We start from the raw sequence: 24937 nt of genomic DNA on the forward strand, positions 1-24937 counted from the left end.
ACAAGGACCATACACTAACTGCCTGGGGAAAGAAAAATGATATGATTCCTCTTAGGTATTCAGGAAGGTATTTTCCAAAGGGACGTATATTATATAACATATGAAATTTTAATAGTGAATTTTTTTCTTAGCTTATTGTGTAAAATAGAGCATTCATACTTCATGAGAAATTAACTCTTCATCTGAATTCACAATTTAAATTATATTCTTAGCTTTGTTGCAGTGTTGCAGACTTAGACGTGATTTTTTACGCCATATTGAAGTCAAAGTTTATTATTGGTCTCTACATCTAATGAGGAAAATATTTGAGAATTATTTGAGAATAGGTCTTCATCTCAAAAATATTTGAGAATAGGTCTTCATCTCCTCATCATCTTTCCATAGAACATTAGTTCTCTAGGTCTCAAACATCACCTGAAAACAGTGGGCAAAAAGGATGCACATTATGCCTGTGGTCTATATATACAGGAATTTCCAGGGGGAGAGGAGAATACCTGGTGCGTTCAGATGCCCACTGTTTCCAGTCAAGGCCATGGCAGGAACTCCTTGGGAGTTTCACTTCTTCAGACTGCTCCATAATAACAACACCCAGGACCTATTTTGTGTTTACTGTGTGCCAGGTGCAACTTCAAGCATTTCATATATTTAATTCATGTCAGAATTGAAACTCTGGCCAATTTATCTAAAGTCTTTATTCTCCTAGGATGCCTTTGTAGGGTTTTAATGGCATTCTAAGGTCTGGTCTGATGATCACAAACACTTGTGCCTTCAAGCACTTGCTCATTTCCTTCAGCCAGGAGTATGCTCTGTAAAGCAGGAGACCTTCATGTCCCAGAGATCAGTTTCCATTTAAACCCTAGCCTTGGACGCCTGGGTGGCTCACTGGTTGAGCGGCTTCCTTTGGCTCAGGGCGTGATCCCAGAGTCCTGGGATGGAGTCCTGCATTGGGATCCCCACGGGGAGCTGCTTCTCCCTCTGCCTGTGTCTCTGCCTCTCTGCCTCTCTGTGTGTGTGTCCCTCAAGAAAAAAATAAATAAAATCTTTCAAATAAATAAGTAAATAAACCCTAGCCTCAACAACAGGAAACGTTGCAATAGCTAGTGATCACTAGTTTCCTAAAGACATGTTCAGTTTCAATTTTTATGACGATAATCTATTAAGGGAAATTATGATTTTTATTGTTGGTGGAACCATAACTATGATATAAAATTTAATAATGAGCATCCTGTACCTATTTTATAATCCATTCACTCTGACCCACTTTTAGGGCCTGAAAGCCTTCAACTGTCCTACCTGAGGTTTTAAAAGAAAAGCCCCTTTAAATGTGTCCATATCTCTATTTTCTTATGAAAAGTAAAACCATTATCTCAAATTTATATTGAAAGCAGTAAATATACTTGCCATATTTCATAGCCACATTTTCCAAAGTATTTTCTCTTTTTAAAACTTGGATACAATATGTTCTGTAGTTAAGTATAATGAATATGATGAAGTGAAAATTTCAAAACATACAACTATGTACGCACATACACTTAACACAGACCAGAGGGAGAGTCTAGCTGTTTTAATTTATGATTATTTGGGGTTTCATGCATATCCTGTAAGAAAAACATACTAAGACTTTCACATCAAACATGTTATTCAAGTTTCACGTTCATATCCATTTTAAATTAGTGGCTTGTCTGTCTACTTGAAACCAATATATTAATGAGCAATTCAAATCGCCTCTATATTAATAATTTCTAACTGTGGCCTCTTAGCAAAATGGACTTATTATCATCAGATCCGATTTCCTTTGATTAACATAATTGCAAAAGTAGAAGCTCCTTCAGTTACACGTTTTTAAACTACAGAAAGACATATTTTGGCATCCATCTTTTGTCAGGCTTGCCAGCTCTCTGCTTTGTAGCTGTAATTGGATACAATGTATCAGACTAACAGGAGAATTGATCATGGCAGTGGCTCTGCTGGAATTAACACCCATTATTAGATTCACCATATAATGGAATATAAAAAAATATGCAATGATTATAGTACCTGAAATAAGGCAGTGGAATTATTGAAAAATGAAAAAGAGTTACCAGTATAGAATGTTCCTATCTGTAGGCAAAGACTCTTAGAATTAAATCCAATGTTCCCTTTCAAAAATGATTTCATCATCGTCTCCAAAGGAGCAAAAACATTTTCGGTCCCTTCAACAGCATAGCTCTTCTCTTTTGTCTGTAGGTTTAAAGCATGGAGAGGTGTTGTTGTTGGTTTTTTTTCCCTTACTTCAGGCATTTTGGTGATAGTCTGTATTTAAATTTGCAATCTGATGTCTTACACAGGGAATAAGCTTCTTCCTAAAGATAACTATCAAGAGTAATCAAGCCAGCTTTACAATGACCGATGTTTCAAGGTCGTATTTTGCATTAATCAAGTATATTGGCAGGTGTAAAGCACTGTACAATAAAGAAAACTGGGGAAAGACTCATAATTTAATACCGAGCTTCTCATCCAGGAGTCTGCCAGAGAGATACTTGAGAACAAAGCTCTTTGACATTCAGGTTTAAATTGAAAGAAAATGAGAAACCAGATAAAGCAAGCCAACCAAATTAATTCACTCTGTAGTCTTCTCTGCTTTTTAGTGGATTTCAGAGAAATTCTCTCCTGGAGAAAGTTGGGAAGCCCTCACGAAACAGTTGCTTTAGTGTTTACAGAGTATATATATTTATGTGCTTTGTGTTCAACCATATAGAAACAATATTTATTGCTCTTCTCTGGAAAATCCCCAGGAGTTTCCATGGGCTTCAGAAAATTTTCCATAAATGCTGCACATTCTTTATATGGATCCAAGAAAACATCTACCCCAAAGTGCTTCCTGGGAGGAGACACGTGAGCACAGATACATGGGTCCATTGTGTACCTAAGTCAGTCCTCCTCCACCTGGGCCTATGCTCTGAAAGTGGCACCAGGGGCAAAAGGAGTGACCTCAAGGTAAACTTCAGTCACTTGACAGTTGTGAACCTTCAGAAGAATTGTCAGTGAAGAAGTAGGCGGCATAGCTAGTTCTGCTACACTTTCTATATCTTCTAGTCCCCTAGCAAAATGAGCTTTGAGCTAGAATTCAAGGATCTGAGGTTCTATCCTGCCTGCTCCTGGAAGTCCCAGGTTCTCGTGTGTATTGCAAAGGGACTGAATTAGGTGTCCCCCAAGACTTTTTCCTCAACAATTGAATTTATTTTAATGACGAGACCATCCACATAATGACTCGTTGAACAAACATTTATCAAAAGACTGCACATACTCTGCTAGTCTCTTAAGGGTTGAGCAAGTTGGATAAAGATGTGCACCCTGAAGGAGTTAGCAATCTGCTGGAGGTGACACCTCTGTAAACAAGAAACTATGAGTCAGAAACAACAAATTTGTTTACCACTGTTACAGAGCTCAGAATAGTGCCTGTTACATCCTTGTACTTGATAAATATTTGTCAAATGAAGGACTAATATTTGAAATAGGAAATAAGTGAAAAATATGAATATTCACATTGTATTATGCAAAAACAAAGGAGGGATTCATTTTAACTTGGAGGATAAAGATCTCACAGAAGAGGTGGTAGCATTTCAATTGAGTTTAAACAAATGAAACAATTTTTGATAGAAGAGAAGGGTAGGGATGAAGGATATGCTAGGCTGAGGGAGCAGCATGAGCAAAAACACAGATATGCAAATGTATGTCTGCCTCTCGGACATCACCTTGGAAGTTGGAAATCAGATATAAAGAGGAGGAAGAGCATTTCAGGCATAAACAACAGCATGGGTGAAAGCTTGGCACAAAAAGGAAACATGCTAAATTGGAAGAACTGAAATAATTTAAGTGTAGTAGGATCATACAATTTTAGGAAAAACTGTGCTACAAAATGAGGCAGCAAAGCAGAGGCGTGGTTTGTGATGTCCCAGCCCCAGGATCACAAAGCTAGGAGACAGTAGCCCATCCTCTGGCTACTCAGCATCATTCATCCACACCCTTCTGTGTATGTATGAACAACCAGCCAACAAAAACATCTCTCATTGTACAAATAAGATGCTCTCCCTAAAATAATGAGGCACAAAGGTGCCTCACCCTCCCCTTCCTGAAACTTTCTAGAGTTCTGAGGTGGGAATTGATTTTTTTCACATCGGCTTCCGTGCTGTCGGTATCTGGGGGTTTGCTTCCTCACTCCATCAGCTGTTCCTTTTCTAACAATTTGTTGATGTCTCTCATCTTCTGTTGTCCTCTCTTCTCTCCTATTCTGTTTGCCCTTCTAGGTTCATACCTCTGTTCCACTTCTGTCACTTCAGTAGGTTTTGGGAAAGGAAAGCTGAAAATGAGTATATCTTGTAGCAATGCCGTGAATGCCCCAGCCCATATTCTCTGAGCCTGCCTCTGAGGACAGCTGCTGTCCCAGGGACCCGTTTCCATATACACCGAGAGTGCCTGTGTCTCCCTCATCCTCTACCAGTGTCTCTTCTGGAGCCCATAGACTCATTCAGCGTAAGCATAGGACAGCCTAGAAATGCGACAGATTCATTACTCATGGGGGCACCACTCAACCAGTAAAGGTAAGAGACTCCTCCCCATTCCTGAAAGGACAGCCCTATAGCCCCAACAGGATCAAATCTCATTTGCTCACAGTGGTCATCTGACCACTAGTGCACTCTGTTGACTTTATCCCTTTTAGTTTTACCTTCCCACTCCTTCACTCGTGCTCTTGGGATCACTGGCCAGATCAACTACCTGCATCCAAGTCTGTTCCTCAGAGTCTGCTTCTGGGGGAACCCAGTCTGAAACCTGTTCAATTTACTGTGTTATACAAATATATTCTTTATTTTCACTCACTTATTGAGAAACTGAATCTCTTAGACATTGTGAAATTGAACTGGTAACTTGTATTATTAGTTATTTCTATGTTTATCATATATATACTTTTGTATGTATATATATATGTACACACATATATAAGCAAGTATGTATATATATTCTATCTATTTAAAATCCACACTTGACCTTATGTTTATTGACAGTAGGAACTCTGACTTCCACTTGTGTATGGCTCTAGAATCTAATATAACCCAATGCAAACAGAAGGTGCTCAGCAAGTGTTTCTTGATTGATCATTCTTATTTTTAGCCTTCACATAGAGTATACATTATTATTTTTTTTAAAGATTTTATTTATTTATTCATGATAGTCACAGAGAGAGAGAGGCAGAGACACAGGCAGAGGGAGAAGCAGGCTCCATGCAGGGAGCCCGACGTGGGATTCAATCCTGGGTCTCCAGGATTGTGCCCTAGGCCAAAGGCAGGCACTAAACCGCTGCGCCACCCAGGGATCCCGAGTATACATTATTATACACAAAATCAACAATATTTATATTAGATAATTTATAAATTATTAAATTTAACAAATATTTTCATACCTCCTATATGCAAAAGCATGGTGGAAACTCAGAGTCAGAATTAAGGAACTTAATATGATGTGTTATAGGCTCTAAACAGTGTATAATCACTGAAAAAAATGAATCTACCAAAAAAATGAATTTATAGAAACTAATATTTATTTATTTATCTTAAGATTTTATTTATTCATGAGAGACAGAGAGAGAGAAAGAGAGAGAGGCAGAGACACAGGCAGAGGGAGAAACAGGCTCCATGCAGGGAGCCCAACGCGGGACTTGATCCCAGGTCTCCAGGACCACGCCCTGGGCCGAAGGCAGGTGCCAAACTGCTGAGCCATCCAGGAATCCCTGAAACTAATATTTATTATGAAGAAAAGGGATGGATTAGGTAGACATGATTGGAAATAGTTTCAAGAAGTAGTTGAGATAGGCCTTGAGAAGTTGGTAGGGTTGAAATAGATAGAGAAGGGGGAGAGCATTCCAGTGTTGGAGTGCAAAGTGAGAAATTAATGGTAGTAAAGATAAAAAAACATGGAGAATGAAGCTAAAGGGACCTGAATGAACATGAGTGAGGAAGAGATGACCTGACTGGAGGTTAGTTTTCTGTTGAGTAGCCATAGAAAATAAGCATAATAATAATAATAATAATAATAATAGGAAAAGAAATGGGTGGAGGTGATCATAAGGTACAAAATTCCAGTTATAAAATAAGTCCTGGGAAAAAATAAAATAAAATAAAATAAGTTCTGGGGATATAATGTACAGCTTGGTGACTAATAATACTGTGTTGCATATTTGAAAGTTGCTAAGAGAATAGATCTTAAAAGTTCTCATCACAAGATATGACACTGTGTGTAACGGTGGTGGATGTTAATGACACTCACTGTGATGATCATTTTACAACATACATGTATATCAAGTCATTGTGTGGTATGCCCAAAACTAATACGATGCTATATGTCAACTGTAGCTCAATTTAAAAAAAAAGAAACAATAAAAAGTGAAGTTATTAGAAGTTGGAAGGCAGTAGAGGTTTCTAGAGAATGTGTAAATAAATGGCAATCAAGTTGAAGGGTCTTCAGTGGATCCTTTGATGAAGAGTTCAGCTGTGAATCAGGGTCATGCTCTCCAGAAACTGGAAGGATTGCCTTTGAGAGCATTTGTAAGATACAACTCGGCAACCTTCCACTTTGCATTTAGCAGCTAGCCAAACTCTGTGGTATGACTGATACCCCATACATAATCCCTCCAGACCATGTAGGGCCAAATGCCTACATGGGTCAGACTTCTTAACTAGGTAAAGGCCTTAGCAGGTATAGCAGTTTTCCAGGGTGACTATAACCAAAAAGAAAAGAAAAGGAAAAACAAATTTAAAAAGAAGAAGAAGAAGAAGCAACGGAGGGCTTTTAAAACCCAAGGAATTTAGACTTTGTCACTGAAACAAGAAGGATTTTTTGAAGAATTTGTGAACATTAACTGTAAATAAAGTAGTGGTTGGACTGAAGAGGATTCATTGGCGTGTTGCACAGGAAGAGGGGTGGAGCAAGGGGGCGGCCAAGGCCCCAAGTACAGCTTACTTTACCTAGACTCCTCAGGTCTCTTCTACCTTCTAGTTAAGTAAAAATTTTCCTCTGTCATCTCCCCTGCATTTAAAATCATTATTTTGGGGGCACCTGGGTGGCTCAGTCAGTTGAGTGTCTGCCTTCGGCTAAGGTCATGATCCTGGGGTCTTGGGAATGAAGTCCTGCATCTTGCTCCCTGCTCAGTAGAGAGTCTGCTTTTCCCTCTCCCTCTGCCGCTCCCCCTGCTGTGCATGCTCTCTCTCTCTCTGTCAAGTAAATAAATAAAATCTTTTAAAAAATAAGATAAAATTATTTTTGAATTGTCATGCTTTCTTCTTTTAGATCATAGTGTTTTATTCATTAAAAAGATTACCAGTTTATGGGATCCCTGGGTGGCACAGCGGTTTAGCGCCTGCCTTTGGCCCAGGGCGCGATCCTGGAGACCCGGGATCGAGTCCCACGTTGGGCTCCCAGTGCATGGATCCTGCTTCTCCCTCTGCCTGTGTCTCTGCCTCAATCTCTCTCTCTCACTGTGTGCCTATCATAAATAAATAAAATTTAAAAAAATAAAAAGATTACCAGTTTATAAAACAAAGTTTAAGCAACTAGAAGACTGCGTTCTGTTCCTCCCAGACAACTGGGAAAGAGGGTGGATAGATTTTAGCCTGGTTTCATTGAAATTTCTTTTATTTTTTATTTTTGAGAGGGAGAGAAAGAGAACCAGCAGAGAGGCTGGGGCAGAGGGAGAGAAGGAGAGAGAGAATCCCAAGCAGACTCCATGCACAGTCCTATGTGAGGCTCTATCTCACAACCCTGAGATCATAACCTGAGCCAAAATCAAGAGCCAGTCACTTAACCAACTGAGCAACCCAAGTACCTCTGTCTCATTGAATTTTAAGATAACTTTTTCTTTTGTAATCTTAAGCTTTTCTATTAAACATTAATGTGATGGTTAGGGGTGCCTGGCTGGCTCAGTTGGTAGAGCATGCAACTCTTGATCTCGGGGTCATGAGTTAAAGCCCCATGTTGGGTGTAGAGATGACTTTAAAAATAATAATACATAAAAAAATAAAATGATGGCTATACAGATGAGTTTATACATTCCAGTTTTGAGGTTTAGATTGTTGTTATGAGTATTTCCATCAGAAAGTCATTGTCATTCCAAATTATCTTACTTTACATATTGCTAAATTTTAAGATGATTCTGCTACTATAGAAAAATGTTTTTCCCCCATTTTTCTCAGATGTAAAATAGAAACCAATGGAAAAATCTTTGACTAAAATTCACTTTTAAAAAATGCTTTTATGTAAATATGGTGATGTACACATGTACCTGGGAATACCACAAATCTAGCATTCTACCAGGAATATATTAATATTTTTAGCAGAACCTTTTACCAGCTAGATATAGCTTGGTCATATGCAAATTAGAAATATTTTAGAAGTTATTTTCATCTACTAATTTGGTGTTTCCTTTAATTATTATTCAGTAAACTATATTTGTTGTTTGTTTTTAAATATTTATTTATTTGACAGAGAGAGAGAGCACAAGCAGGGGGCGGAGGGAGAGGGGGAAGCTGTCTTCTCACTGAGCAGGGAGCAGGATGTGGGGCTCGATCCCAGGATCCTGGGATCATGACCTGACCCAAAGACACTTAGCTGACTGAGCCACCCAGGCACCCCATGAAATTGTATTTGATTTAAAAAAAAAAAAAAAAAACAAACCAAAGGCATAACTTTTCCTTTATCGTTGTGCTTCAATTTGTCCTTTTCCTCAACAAGCATTTCCTGAGCACATTGTAGGGGGCACGCTGTCAAGTGCTTGGGTACAAACAGGACTCCTACTAAGGTCTCTTCAGGGTCCTGTTTGCAGGTAGGGGCCAGACTGGTGAGAAACGAGACCAAGTGTAATGATGACTCACAGGGCTCCAAGCAGGGTGTGGTAAGAAAGACAAGAACAGGATAGGCCCAGGCACCTGGTGACTCAGTGGCTGAGTGTCTGCCTTTGGCTCAAGTCATGATCCTGGGGTGCTGGGATCGAGTCCTGCCTCAGGATCCCCAGAGGGAGCCTGCCTTCCCTCTACCTAGATCTCTGCCTCTCATGAATAAATAAATAAAATCTTAAAAAAAAAAAGGCAGGATAAGGCGAGAAAAGGAAAGGATCAGGACAGGAGAATGTGATATTTGAATTGAGTCTGAAAAGATGAGAAAACTTGTAGCTGAGAGGATTGGAAAGAAATGGAATTCCTGATGGAGGCAGTGAGATCCAATGCTGTGGCATCCCAGCAGCCCTTTTGCCCAGGCTGGCCTCCAGCTATGGATGAAAATGGGAAGGAAGGTTTTTAGAGTCAAAGAAAACTTGTTTTTCTTTAAAAACTCAGAGGCTTTGTTTTCTTTAATAACTCAGAGCCTAGACACATTCTAAATGTGGATTGTGAGGTCATGATGTGCGTTGTGATACATCAGCACTTGATAGCGGATTACATAATTCTTGTATTCTCTTCTGGGAGCTTCAAATGATATAATCTTCCTTTTGTCCACTCTCGTCTCATTATACCTCTAATTCCATTAATTCTGTCTTTTAAAATAATTCTCTTTCTTTCCATATCCAACTTCGGATAAAACTACTTGAGACCAAAACCCAGCACTGTTGATAACAATTCACATCTAGAAATTTAGATCAGGTTCATAATTCATAGATTCAAAAGATCTTCCAGTATCAGACCCACCTTAAATATCTGTTCCTTTTAACTCCTTCTATTTGTTTTTTTTTAATTTTTATTTATTTATTTATGAGAGTCACAGAGAGAGAGAGAGAGAGAGAGAGAGAGAGAGAGAGAGAGAGAGAGGCAGAGACACAGGCAGAGGGAGAAGCAGGCTCCATGCACCAGGAGCCGGATGTGGGATTCGATCCCCGGTCTCCAGGATCGCGCCCTGGGCCAAAGGCAGGTGCTAAACCACTGCGCCACCCAGGGATCCCAACTCCTTCTATTTGTAATATTACTTGTGCATTACATTCCAGGTACTTTGTTATAGTTTAGGTACTGTGGTTGATAGAAATGAATGAAATAGACAAAGATTCTGACCTGATGCAACTTATATTTCAGTAATCACAACACTCTGAAAGATTGCTTCTTTTCTCCCACATAGCCAAAGGATTTATTAAAATTAGACTGCTACCTAAAGTAGGGTTTTCTTTCATGGGCTTTGCATAGCCACTGGGGCAAGAAGATATATATCTTCTTTATTACAGGGGTAAAAGACTTTTTTGGTAGCCAGTTCTATAGGGATAGACCAGTTTGATGTGGCATATTTTCTCTAGTTTATCTTTTGAAAGATGAATGTTTGAAGGTACTAAAAATATAATGGTTCCAGAGACAGATAAGTGGGTGAAGAGAGAAATATTTAAAGACAAGTTATTTGAAGCCTTCCTTGCCTTGTGCTTCAGTGAGGAGAGAGAGAAGCAGCCACCAAATGACTAATGCATCAGTAATAGCTGAGGTATACTTTATATAGGCAGAAGAGAAACATAGTAAGAAAGTAGAGACAAGGGACGCCTGGGTGGTTCAGCGGTTGAGCATCTGTCTTTGGCTCACGGCATGATCCTGGGGTTCCAGGATCAAGTCCCACATTACACTCCCTGTGAGGAGCCTGCTTCTCCCTCTGCCTATGTCTCTCTCTCTCTCTCTCTCTGTCTCTCATGAATAAATAAAATCTTAAAAAAAAAAAAAAAAGAAAGTAGAGACAACTAAATAGAGAATCCTGCTATGGCATTTAAAAAGTCTGATTATTGAAATTGCAACTGATTTGGGGGTGCCTGGCTGGCTTAGTCAGTAGAACATGCCGCTCTTGATCTCAAGGTCATGAGTTCGAGCCCCATGTGTGGTGCAGAGTTTACTTTAAAAAAATAAATAAAATTGCAACGGATTCAAAATAGAATATTTTAAGTTGTATTTTTTGATCAAAGTTCTTATGTGGTATTTTATAGATGCTGTGCCTACCCCCTCAGAAAAGAGCCCATCTCTGCAGACAAATGTGAGTTTGGACAAGAAATCAGACAGTACCATTACGAATATTGTAACCAAAAACCCTTTGCACATACGTCTAGAGAAGCAGTCAGCTGCAAAAAGTTTCGAAACATTGACAACTTTACCATCGTTTTGGTCATCAGATAAAGAAGAGTTTATCAGCCCTAATTTAAGGATGTCAAAATCAGATTCTACTTTCTATAACCAGGCCTCTGTAGAGACACTCTATGTCTCTCCCTCATTTAAAACATTTGACCCAGTGAAGGAGATTATAAGTAATAAGGACTTTCAGAAGCCAACACAATCCAGCATTTTTCAGATGGATGAGGAAAACCTCAAGCCTGTGACCACATGGGGTGAGTCTACACATGCGCGCATGTATACACACACACACTCTTTTTTTTTTTTTTAAGATTTTATTCATGAGAGACACATGGAGAGAGAGAGAGAGAGTCGAGACACAGGCAGAAGGAGAAGCAGGCTCCATTGCAGGGAGCCCGATGTGGAACTCGATCCCAGGACTCCAGGATCACACCCTGGGCCAAAGGCAGGCACTAAACTGCTTAGCCACCCAGGGATCCCCACACACCCTCTTTTGAAGCATTCTTCTGCTATTTTTCTATGCTTTCTGCCTCTGTTTTTGGTTCCCTTCTTTCACTCTTCATCCAGTGTTACTAAAATTACACACCAGAGAGAGAGACTTCTCAGTTAGGAAAGCATCCCTTTTATTAAAGACCTGAGAGGCAATTCATCATAGGGGGGTTCCAAGTGCTTGGTTGAAGCACAAGTTCTGAGCAGTTTTTTTTTTTTTAGATTTTTTTTATTTCTTTATTCATGAGAGACACACGGAAAGAAGCAGAGACATAGGGAGGGGGCGAAGCAGGGAGCCTGAGAGGAGCCTGATGCGGGACTCCATCCCAAGACTCCGGGATTGTGCCCTGAGCCAAAGGCAGATGCTCGACCACTGAGCCACCCAGGTGTCCCTAAGCAGTTCTAATGCTGAACAAACTAGAAAGAACTCACATTAAATAAGAGCTTCCTGTTAGGCATTTAGGTTACTTATTAAGAGATGATATAAAAAAGAATTAGTTATTATGTTTATTGGCACATACAAATAATATATATCTGTGTGTTTGTGTGCACATGGGGCCTTTTTTTTTTTTTAAAGGGCTGTATACTGATTGCAAAAAAGCAGTGGAGAACCTTTTCCTTTTTCTGTCCCATAAAACATTAAAAGGATTGCGGTATTCTTGAGCCTGGATGGTAAAGCATAAAGCCAATTGGGAATCCAGGCTGTTGGTTGTCAGTTACCAAATCCTGCATTGTATAATTATTCTTTCCTCTTTAAACCTAATTAATAGAAGAATAATTTGCTCATGCAGTTTTTTTTTAAGATTTTTTATCTGTTAGAGAGAGAGAGAGAGAGAGAGAGCACCATCATGGGGGGTGCAGAGGGGGAGGGAGAATTGAATGGGAAGCAAGCAGCTCCCCACTAAGCAGGGAGCCCAATGTGGGACTTCATCCCAGGACTGTGGGATCATGTGAGCCAAAGGCACTTAACTGACTCAGCCACCCAGCGCACCTGCTCAGTAATTTTTCAGATGGATGTAGTTTTACTGTTTTTTTGTATAGTAATGCTTACTAACTTATATAAATACAATGTTTTATTATAAATATTTTAAACTGCCTCAAACTCAGGTCAAAAGTACCATCATATATGTACAACAATAGAAGCCAGCGCATTGAGGCTAAAGAAAGTTACTTCTGTGTTAGTTAGGTCAGTGAATGATAGATTCTCCTTGCTGCCCTTCCCAGGACTTCGGGGGATCAAATAGCCTAAAAATAAACTGATTCTTAGTTTTGTTACCAAATAAACTGTCCTGCAGAGACTACCAATGTGGAAACCACTCAGTACTGGTCACCGTGACTGTGATGGTTTATATGTGTAGCTGTTGCCTGGGAAGTTGTTACTCTGACTTCATTTCTTTCACAAATACCACAGAAGGATAATTGAAAATAGGTTTTGGCTACTGCCTGTGTACCAAGCACACTTAGTTATAAACATCAGCTGGAAGTGACTCGAAAGCCAGTTAGCAAGGAAGATTTTTGCTTCTATAATGAAGTAGATAGTATTATCTAACCCTCCCACCAAAACTGGTTAAAGCTGGAAAACTATTAAAAGCTGGTTTGAAGTCCTATAAAACAACCAAGATAGAAAACACATAATGAGGTCAAGATCCTAGGAAAAGGACTGTGATACTGTAATATAATAAATATATATTTGGTCTTCATCCCTGATTCCTGGCCCAGAGCTCCTAAAACCCTTGGAATTTCCTGAGTGATAGGGGTGAGAAAAGTGTCCTTTTGTTATTTGTCATAAGCCCCTTTCTTGCATGCCTGTTTATTCTAGGGTGACCATTGGAGGTTGGGAGCTGGTTGCCAGAGTAACCAATCAGGTCACTAGAGGTTTAGAACTTCAGTCCCACCCCTCGATCTATAGGGATGTTGAGTTAATCACTCTTGACCAATGATTTGATCGATAATGTCTGTAATGGAACCTTCATAAAAAGCCCTAGGCAGTGGGGTTTAGAGAGCTTCCAGGTTGGTGAACACATGAAGTTTCTGGGAGAGTGGCATACCCAGAGAAGGCTTGGAAGCTCTGGGCCCTTTCCCCATACCTTGCCCTGTGCATCTTTTCCATTTGGCTCTTCCTGACTTATATCCTTTACAATAAACCAGTAACGGTAAGTAAAGCACATTCCTGAGTTCCATGAGCCATTGTAGTGATTTATCAAACCCAAAGAAGGGATCATGGGATCCCTCAATTTATACCTGGCAGGTCAGAAATACGGGAGGCCTAGACTTTTGCTTGGAATCTAAAGTGGTAGGTAGTCTTGAGATTAAGGGATTGAGCCCTTAATCTCTGGGAGCTGCACTAACTCTGGGTAGTGTCAGAATTGAATTAAATTATAGGACACTCAGTTGATGTCCACAGAGAATCAGAGAAATCCTTGTGTGTGAAACCCACACATTTGGTGTCAAGTGATGTGAATAAAGTAGGAAACTAGTTTACTTTCAGTTGGTTCCACATTCACCTGTTTACCCAGCATGGATCTTTTGCCTGTTAGCAGAGCAGGATGACAGAAACTGAGGGAAAAATCACAGGGCTGGACTCTCCACTGTCTCACTGAGCTTGGGAGACAGGATTGGAATTTGGGGCTTCCCAGGGAGAAGGGACTCCAGGGGCCAATATTCCAGAGGAGAGGAACTCACAGAGGAGAAAACCCAAAAATCTTTGTGTAATTTCTTACTGAAACATCTGCCTCCTGCTAAAAGATGCACACATTCTGGATGTGATGCCGAGAAACTAAATGGGAAGCAGCTTCGAAGGGGCCAGCATGCTACACAGAGATTCTGATAATCTCAGGGTGCTAGGAGACAGGAGTTTAGGATCTGCCAAGTTGTGTGGCTCTGGTCAGTACTCCATGTTCTCAGCTGGTTCCTCCACAGGCCACACCCAAAGCATCAGAACTACAGCCTGGGTTAAGGGCAGAGCAGAACCAGAACAGCCCTCATAGATGCTGAAATCCAGCTCCAGCTAGAGCAAAGTTATTGCTTTATAGCCCATCTGTCTTCTAGAAGACAACAAAATCCTTTCTTAAGAGCTCCTATCACTTTTCATGCAAAATTTTTGGCATTTAAAATACAGTAGAAAAACAGATAATGGAAACAGACCCTCAAATAAGCTAGATAACTGACATTACAAGATACTTTAAAATAGCTGTGATAAATATGATCAAGAGCACAGAGGGAAAGATGGAGAATTTCATCAGATACTAACATCTATAAAGAAAGAATGAAAGTTTCAGAGCTGAAAAATACAGTAGCCAACATTAAGCCCCTGAGAGTACTACTCAGTCATGGCCTGAGGTATCAAAGAGAGCCTCACTGGCAGAGGTGCTGGACAGTTATTCAAGAAATCAACAGGGAGGGAAACTCAGAAGGGGTGAACCCCACCCCACATTCTGTTTATAAACTCAACCTGAATCCTTGACTGACTGTTAAACTATACATGGAGGGGAAGACCCCAGTGTATTCAGTAGGGGGGAAAATGAGCACTGGAAATTATAAATAAATATGTGGGTAAATATAAAATGCTGTATACTTTATTATTATTATGATTTTTAAATGCAATATGATGTTTTATGGCAAAATTTTCCTACTGTATTTTGGGTTTTAAGACATGGAGATGTAGTATATATTGAAGCAGAGCACAAAGAATGGCTGAATTGTGTAGTTGTTAGCAGCCCAGGTTCTGGAGTCACACTGCCTGGGTTCATAATCTCAGCCTAGCCACTGGTGGCATGCCCTCTAGGCATCAGTATCTTCATCTGTGGAGTGGACACAGGGATGGCATTGCCACACACATGGAGGGGCTCCATGAATTCACAAACATGAAGCAGATCTGAGTAATCTGGTACCCAGCAAGTACCACAGAAAAGTTTGCTATTACTCCAGTGCCTCTATGTTTGATTCCACTTTTACAGTTCTAGGCCTGCAGCACCCTGCTAACCCTCCAGACCCACTCTGGTTATTTCCCCAAAGTACCCAGGAGTTCCTTGCTTATTATTCTCAGGAATGAGGAAACTCCGGTGCTTCCAGAAAGGGCCTTCCAAGCTGAGGAATAGTGCGCAGTTGTGATTGTACTAACCGAAGGGTTTCTAGGGAGCTCCAGTTCATTCTCCACAGAGCAGCCAGAGGATATGAGCCTGATATTTCCCCACGGAAGCCCCAGACTTCTGGAGTGTTCCTAAAGATCAAATAGGCTTCCGTGCCCTGCGATGGCTAGCTTCTGCCTCTCCCAGCAGCCTGGTGTTCTTTCCATTTGTCAAGTAAAGCAAATTGCTTTCACCACCTTTGTACTGTTGTTCCCTCGACTGGAACACTTCTGATCCACCCTTTCCCCAGTTCTCTCCTACTTATCCTTCAGGGGTCATCAACTCAAACATCACTTCTGTAAGATTTCCTGACCCCTTCAATGATCTCAGATCCCCTTTCCACTATACGTTGTCTAAGCACATATAATTATCCTTCTAGCATGTATTATCATCCTAATTCAGTATAATTACACATGCATTGAATTATTTAATGCCCCCTCAACCCCCCAAGTAGAATGTCCCCTTCCTCAGGGAAGGAACTGTGTCTGTCTGTTTATTATTGTATCCCCAGCACCAATCACAGTGTCTTGTATGTAATAGGTACCCAATATATAATAAGTGAATTAAAAGCACCCTAGTAAAGCAGGAATGAAATAGGAAATAACAGGAGAAAGCACTGGAAAATTATGCCAGGACAGATGAGGAGGAGATGTGTGTGAGAGGTTAGACTTTATTTTGAAAAGAATGCAAATCACTAAGGGTGTTAGGCCAGGTGAGCAGCTTTTTAAATGTGGTTTAGAAAAATCACTGAGGTCAGGGAATGTGGAGGATTGATGCAGAGGCTGGGGCAGGGAGCCCGGCAGGGGCTGTTGCCTGGAAAGAAACCCGGTGGGACAAGGTGGGGGGTAACCCTGAGATGGGCTAGAATCCAGAACAGAAATACACTCACCTCATCCTCAGGGCCTGCAGGGAAGGAGGGAAAAGGATGTATCAGATGTGAGGGAAGGGTTTGGTGGCTCTTAATAATTAAGACATATTGAGCTTTCCTGTGCCACTCATATCATGGCCTCTATATCTTATTGTCCGAGGTCACCCACCCAGACTGAGGGGTTTGGAGTGCTGTAAGTGTGGTGAAAGGACTGGTAAGATTTCAAATAGCCACTTCAGAAAATGGAAGAAAGAGCCGATAAGACACTGGTTCGATGAAGGAGCCGTAATTTGTAGGGATTCTGATTTGCAGGATCCTTTTCTCCAATAGTGCTGAGCAGCCTGGGGGTAGGAAGGAAAAAGGCAGATATTTGAACTGAAATAGGGTTAGGACAGGAACTGGCAAACCATAGCTTTGGGGTAAAAGGATGCCACTCCCTGTTTTTGTAAATAAAGTTTTATTGGAACACAACCAGAGTAATTGTTTTACACATAATCTTTGTTTGGTTTTGTGCTACAACAGCAGAGCTGAGTAGTTGCAGTAGAGACTGTATGTCCCGGAAAGCCTAAACTATTTACAATCTGGTCCCTTACAGGAGACGTTTGCTGATTCCTGGATTAGGAATGAATAACAGGGGTGCCTGGGTGGTTAAGCAGCTGACTTCAGCTCAGGTCATCATATCAAGGTCCTGGATCCAGCCCACATGGGCTCCCTGCTCAGTGGGAAGTCTGCTTCTCTCCCTCTGCCTCTGACACTCCTCCCCCTGCTTGTGCTTGTTCGCTCTCATGTGCACGCTATCAAATAAATAAGTAAAATCTTTTTTTTATATAAAAAAAAAGGAATTAACAACAGAGCAGAAAACATGGTGGGGGGGGTGACGGGGGGAATGGAGCAAGAAAGTGGTTGCAGTGAGGGATAATGGGATCCTAGACTAGACAAGAAAGGAGAGTCAGGTGGGCATTGATGAGGTGAGAAAAAATAAAAGGATCATTGGATCTACTGTCTCAATGAGTCCAAAGTGCAGATGGATTTTTTTTTTTATGATAGTCACAGAGAGAGAGAGAGAGAGAGGCGCAGAGACATAGGCAGAGGGAGAAGCAGGCTCCATGCACCGGGAGTCCGACGTGGGATTCGATCCTGGGTCTCCAGGATCGCGCCCTGGGCCAAAGGCAGGCGCCAAACTGCTGTGCCACCCAGGGATCCCCAAAGTGCAGATGGATTAAAAGGAGTGAGAGGTCTAGAAGTAATCAAGTGGGAAAATAACCTTGGAAAGCAAGACTTCAGAGTAGGGCGGTTCTGCCTGATAACACGTCCTAGGGAGGGCTCAGAGGAACAGCTGAAGGTGACTCCTGGTTGAGAAATTCAGGAAATGATGAGGTAGGATTTAAGGCTAGTCTCCATGGGCGCTGCGTGATGGAGGCTAGAAAAGTCAGTGTCTATTTTCTGTTTTTTATCTTTTATTGTTTTAAGAAGTATTTGTGTGTATGAAGGCTCTGGGCCAGTTGGTGGTATAAACTCTTTGGAGATAATGAGCTGGGTAAATTTAAAAAGACTTGCACACTGGGATGCCTGGGTGGCTCAGTGGTGGAGCATCTGCCTTTGGCTCAGGTTGTGAACCGGGAGTCCTGGGATAGAGTCCTGAATCGGGCTCCCTGCAGGGAGCCTGCTTCTCCCTCTGCCTATGTCTCTGCCTCTCTGTGTCTCTCATGAATAAATAAGTAAAATCTTTAAAAAAAAAAAAAAAAAACTTGTGCACTCACATTGTAGCAGATCTCAGCCACCAGGGATCTGGCCAAGGCGGCACGCTAGTATTTTCATCAAATGACAGATTTGCTGCAGCGACCTCCTTTGACCTTTTGATACTAAATAACCCTGTTCCTAGACCAGCCCATTCTCACTCCTCTTCCATTTAAATTTTAAGTTATTTATCTGTAGGTCAAACTATTCCTTTAAGTCATTAGATCGTTTGTCACGCACACTGAAAAGAAAAAAAAGAGTAGGTGCGCAGAAGCCAGATATAACATTATATTCATGATCCACAGTTTGAGTAAGCGTGTTAGACGACTCTGGACTTACTTTCTAATTTTGGGGGGAGGAAAAAAACCTATACATTCTCATGCTGGGATGGTGGTGAGCATTCTCAGTGGCTCCATCCTTTGTTTATAGCTCATTGATTCCATTTTTGTATTCTGGATTTCAGTAGTGGTTGTTCTGTAGAGCTGTTTTTCAGCTCATCTTTGCTAAGGAAAGAAACCAAACATCACACACACACACACACACACACACACACACACCCTCTAACTTTTTGTCTAAAATTTTCAGAGCCAGGATAATGAACATTTCCCAAAAAGAAATGGGGAAAATGGTAATAAACAGCTCTGCACAGTCTTAGCCAGCCCTGAGCTCCTGGTCAGGTCGGTTCAGAAGCAGCATGCAGAGTGGAGGGTGGAAGGGAATCTAATCATACCAGTCAGGGAAGTCAGGGCAGCACCCAGTTGTGCTGCCCCCAGACACGGCTGCAGCTGTACAGTTCCTGCCTCCCTTCTTGCAGACAAAAAGACACACTGATTTGATTTTTTAAATTCAGTGAACCAAATTTATAGGTCATAGGTAAGTGAGAAAAGTCATCATTAATCCAGTAATCCAACTGTCCCAATAACGATTTAGTATTCCGATGAGGGGCAGACTCATTGGCATTTCTCTCTAATCCTATGTTATTCCTAAATCTGTTTCTTTCATGTAGCTTATTTATAATAATGATACTAAAATGAATTTCCAAATATTACATTTTTAAAAATTGAGATCTGATTCATGGTACCAGAAAATGTACCCTATTAACGCATACAATTGAATGGGTTTTAGTATATTTTTAGAGATGTGCAGTCATCAGCACTAATCCCAGAACATTTTCATCATCCCAAAAAGTCCTGCATCCATTAGCAGTCACTCCCCATTCCTCCCTCCCCCTAGCACTTCCTTCTAACCAGGAATCTGCTTTCTCTTGGATTCGCCTCCCCTAAACATTTAATGTTACGGAATCATACAATATATGCCATTTGTGTCTGGCACAGTGTTTTTTTTTTAATTTTTTTAATTTATTTATGATAGTCACAGAGAGAGAAAGAGAGAGAGGCAGAGACACAGGCAGAGGGAGAAGCAGGCTCCATGCACCGGGAGCCTGACGTGGGATTCGATCCCGGGTCTCCAGGATCACGCCCTGGGCCAAAGGCAGGTGCCAAACCGCTGCACCGCCCAGGGATCCCTGGCACAGTGTTTTTAAAGTTCATCCAAGTCGCATGAATCAGTACTTCACTCTTTCTTATGGCTGAGTAATATTCCACTGTATAGATGAACTCATTTTATGTATCCATTCATCAGTTGATGGATATTTGAGTTGTTTCCACTTTTTAGGTATTATGACAAATTTTGCTGTGGATATTTATGTAAAATGTTACTTCTTACATCACAGAACAAAATCAAAATATTTTAGTTCATGTGCACAGTGACCTTGACAGTCATTATACATCAGGGACACCGAGAGGGAAGAATTGGACAAAGAACACAAAGTTTCTCTGTGTTACAGGGAACAGTTTGAAGTGTTAAGTTGACCAAGGACCCGCTGCTAACAGAAAAATTTACACTGACAGCTATAGCTGAAGAGAGTCTAAAAATATTCCTAGAAATGTATTTGTCGTTATATTTTTGCAATGCAGTTCTTCTAAACGCTTTTTGATTTTAAAGTTACAATATAATAATTAACTGGTCTGATGTTTTTCCTGAATTTAAAAAGTTAGAGACGACCCATCAGCATTTGGGATCATTTCGTCAGTACTGTCTTTAAGCAAGTGTACTAATTGGCAGGCATCTATCACATGGGGAGATTTTTCAATGCCTCCATTTCTTGCTGCGTATTTGCTGCATTTCAGCTCTGATGGCTACACTGTATCAAGAGGATGAATGTTAACAAGGTAGTCAAATACCTTCCGGTGGTGAGTGGAGCCGGAGCAGGCTAACTAACAGGCAGGAGAGGCACCCTGGAGTGCAGCTTGAAGTGTCTGGTACAGCTGTGGTGTGTTTGGAAACAAAAGTAAATTGGTGTGCAGCAATTAGAGATGAAGTGGCTTTTTATGAGCAAAAGTCTGTGAATCGAAGCTCCAAAACTGTAAACAATGATAAGCCAGTTAGTCAGCAGTTGTAGCTACAAAGCCAAAGAAAGGTGGACCTCGAGGAGAAAACAGTGATTCTCAGACTTTGGCATGCATCAGAAACACCGGGAGCCTTGCTAAAACTCCTTTTCCGTCCAGGGCACAACCCCAGTCTCTGACGTAGTTTTGAGGGATGGGGCCCAAGAACTTCATTTGTGACAAATTCCCAAGTGCTGCTGCCGCTGCTGCTGCTGCCGCTGCTGCTACTGCTGCTGCTGCATGTTCCGGGACCACATTTTGAGAACCCCTAGCATGAAGTTAAACCAGGTTAAAGTTAACCAGGTTATCTTAATCCCATCACATACACATGACTAACATAACCATGTTATCCTTTTTCAGTGAACTGCCAGAGAATGTGCTACCCCAAAAGGGTGTACACCAAGAAAGATAAAGACCAGGGATATAGACAACAGGAGATCCGACATGAGGATGGTGCAGGGCCATGTCAGGTGACAGCTGTGACCCAGAGCACAGTGGGTGTGTGACCCAGGACGCACACGTGTTGAGGCTCTCATCATTAGCATACCCATCACCAGCAGGCCCTGGACAGACATCAGGATAAGTCTGACCTAGATTCTTCTGTGCGCTCTTCTTGTCTTGACCATGTGCTGATGAAATTCCTGTTTTCCTCCTCGTGTCCTGCTGCTGCATCGGCTGAGAATACTCATTTCACCCCCAAAATGTCTTGTGATTGGAATTTTTCCTAAAAGCTGGAGATGGGCCTCAGAGAGCTTTGAAGCAGAAAATAGAAGCCGCCTGCCCCAGCCATGTTTTTTATAGGAGGTTCAATTTAAAGGGACATGCAGATGTAAAGCAAATAATATATATGTCATGTGTGTTGACAGGTCAGCATTAATTTCCCTATTCGATGCCTGAAGCTTTCTTTTTTTTATTTTAAAGTAACAAGTCTAGAGTTAGCTGCAAAGATGTTAGAACCAGATTTTGCCGATTCGTACCACCCAAGACACACACGAGTGTAAATAGATATTCTGAGACAAGAAACAGTTCAGTGTCAAAGAAAGTTTGGAAACCACTTGAATAAATTACTATAGATTTCTCAGAACTTTCAGTGTGCTAATGTTCATCGTTAATCTCCTAAAGAGAGGCACGATATGCAATTGCCCAGTCTTATCTGACTTTAATATCCTGTTTTCACAAGACATCTTTTTACATCTTAAGGAACACAGTATTCCTCAGAACATGGGCTGGGAAATAATGATTTAGAATGAAGTACAAAAGAAGAGATTTAGTATGATTTTGCCTGAAATGGAGTTAAAATGTTATCAAGTTTTTAATTTTACGGAGAAAGGGTTGGAGGCTTTTTATTTTACTTCTTGTTTCTTGGTGAAAAAAAAAAGTTCTATATGTATACCCAAATGTTCCAGATCTCCGGAAGGTTGGAGTTCAGTCTCAACTGTATTTGAGCAGTTAAAGAAAAAAGTTTGTTTCACAGCTTTTGGGTACGTATAGTTGGTTGTTCATTTTGCCATAATATTCTCTGTAGAAGAAAAAAAAGATGAAGAAATCTAAGTTACAGCTTTCTCACACTTTCTACTTTAAATGCCAACTTAAAATGCCACCAGCCAGTAGAATAGGGTGTAATACTTTACTTTTCTGCTCTCTCTGGTAAGTGCAGTGTAAAAATATGTTGGGCACGGTTCAGAGTCAAGGTGAATATTGATACTTCTTTTTTATTTTTTTTAATGAATGGTAGGGTCAGGGTAGGGGAGGCAGTTGGTGGTTAGGGTTAGGTGAGATGTTAGGGGTTCGTGATTATGCTTATGGGTACGGATTAGAGGTTAGGGTGAGGGATAAGGGTAAGGGTCAGTGGTTAGGAGTTCGGATGGGGGTTAGGGATTAGGGAAAGGGGTTAGGGTTAGGCACAGGATCAATATTGATATTTCTATGTTAGTTTCATTTCCATGGCAGTATCGGTATATAATACATCTTTAGATTTTTCTCCACTTCCTGCTTTCAGGTGTCTTTAGGCTTATTATGAATATTTAACCTATAAAATTACAAGTAGTATGTTAACATTGAGATTTTGCTAGTGGGATTTTACATTGTAAAAATATTTTAGCTATGGCTCTCTCTTGTACGTTACATAATCTTTCTCTCCCCCTTTATACCTTTTAGTTTCGACCGTCTCTGAAGGAACATCCTCCTTTTCTACGTTTTCTGTGTCCCCTCCTAATTCAGCCTCTCCAGAGAAGTCTATTCATCTCTTACCCCCGATTTTGGCTGGACCTTCCTTCTGGACTCTGTCCCATCCACAGTCTTCATATGCTTTATTTAAAGATGAAGATGAGACAGCCAGGGCTCATTACCCCTTAGCTCCTAGGGGACTAGTGTCTTCTGATGAAGAGGAAGTTGACAATCTCAATTTACTGGAATGTCTTCCAAATAACTCTGAGTCTGCCAAGAAGCAGACAAGTCCTGCTTCTGGCAGTAATTGGGAAAAGTTTTCCACCCTAAATGTAGACCACTTCACTTCTATGTCCTGTCCAAGTTTTCAGACAACCAAAGGCCTGCTGAAGGAACCTGAAGCCAACAGTTCCATTAAAGTTATCCTGGGGGAGATGAAAAATGCCATAGTCAAACTACACGAAGACCTGAGCATGGTGATACGAGAACTTCATGTCATCAATAGCCATCTGATGAGCATGAGTGGGAATAGTCAGTCACTAAGCAAATCATAGCTTCCTCAGCCTTCTGCGGGGAGCTTAGATCACATCTAAGAAGCCCAGCAGCCATTTTTGGTAGAACTCATGTGGTTCCACTTCCCAAAGACTAAATTAATCTTCTATAGATTCTCGTTATGATGGCAAAAATGGGGTGGTGGTTTGATTTTTTTCCTGTCAGGTTTATTAACAAATATCTTTCAAACCAATAAACTCATTTGGGTGGTTTATTTTTTAACGACCTTTGATAATCTTATCACATTTAGATATGAACTAATGTTCCTTTGCAACTGAAGAGAATTTCATTCTTCTATGCTCTGGACTTTACCTTAAAATACCTTAAACATTAGTGGAAGTTGTGGTAAGACCTTCAACCGCAAATGGCTATTCTAGAGCGTTTGGACAAGCAGGGCAATAAGAAGCCCTTCATAGAGCCTGGGGTAGATGTTTCCAATGCTCTTGTGCCAAGTTTCAGATTCTGCAAACCAAGGGCCAGCCAGCAATCTTTCCCTTCTTGTGGCTGCCGCCATTGGTTGGGGGTTGAGACAAGTGGGACATGGAACAGGAGTTTTTATTGTTAATGTATATTGCAAAGTGAATTCAAATGGATACTTTTTTCTTGTATTTGGGAAATAAATTTGGTATTTTTCATCTTATATATATCTTTTTAATTCATTAAGAGAGAAATTCAAGTAGAAATGTCTCAATTTTATTATATCTCTGGGAAAATGATCTAGTTTGGGGGTCACAGACCAGTACTTCTCAATCCTACTACACATTAAAATCACCAGAGATGCTTTTATTTTGTTTTATATTAATTTTAAAGGACAGTGCAAAAGACTCCATGACCCATCATTCAGTTTTGACAATTACCAACTAAAAGCTAAAATAATTCCTGATTATTTTGAAGAAATATGGGACATTTCAAAAATATTCTAATGCTGGGTGCACTCCCAAACCCAAACTGATTTTCACTGTGTGAACTGGGTTAAGAACTAAAGGGGACTGCAAGTGGAAATGTTCATGTGAAGACTGTGACATGGGAGAAGGTTTGGTACATTTGAGGAATAGCAAGGAAGCCACTGGGGCTGCTGTGAAGTTAGGAAAGGGGAAAATAGTAGGAGATTTAAGGTCATGGAGGAAAGAGCAAGGAGTAGTGCCAGATGACATAGATTCTAAAAAAACCATTGTTAGAGATTTTGGCCTTTACCCAATGAAATAAAAACTGACAAGGTTTTAGGGTGGAAAATGATCTTAGGGTTCTAAATGATCATGTTGGCTTTGGGGGAGAGAGGGATGCAGGGACATGGGGTGAGGCAGGTAAGCCAATCAGAAGGCTATTGCAGTCATCCAGATAAGAGTTGATAGTGGATCACACCAGGGTAAACATAGTGAAGGTACATGAGAAATGATTCATTTAGAGAATTGCTAAATGATGGGCTGAATAAAATATATGAGA

At 40.8% G+C, this 24937-nt stretch overlaps 1 protein-coding gene across 1 annotated transcript in view; it reads left to right on the forward strand.

Annotated features, from left to right (window-relative positions):
* The window catches only part of ENTHD1 (ENTH domain containing 1), a 101162-nt gene extending 77653 nt beyond the window's left edge, over window positions 1-23509 (forward strand). The window contains exons 5-6 of the mRNA XM_055327816.1: window positions 10967-11362; window positions 22934-23509. Coding sequence (XP_055183791.1) covers window positions 10967-11362; window positions 22934-23496 — 959 coding nt within the window. The 3' untranslated portion in view covers window positions 23497-23509. The remainder of the gene's footprint in view (window positions 1-10966; window positions 11363-22933) is intronic.
* The last annotated feature ends 1428 nt before the right edge of the window (window positions 23510-24937 follow it).

This window comes from Nyctereutes procyonoides, unplaced genomic scaffold (genome assembly GCF_905146905.1).
Source record: "Nyctereutes procyonoides isolate TBG_1078 unplaced genomic scaffold, NYPRO_anot_genome, whole genome shotgun sequence".
Classification (NCBI taxonomy): domain Eukaryota; kingdom Metazoa; phylum Chordata; class Mammalia; order Carnivora; family Canidae; genus Nyctereutes; species Nyctereutes procyonoides.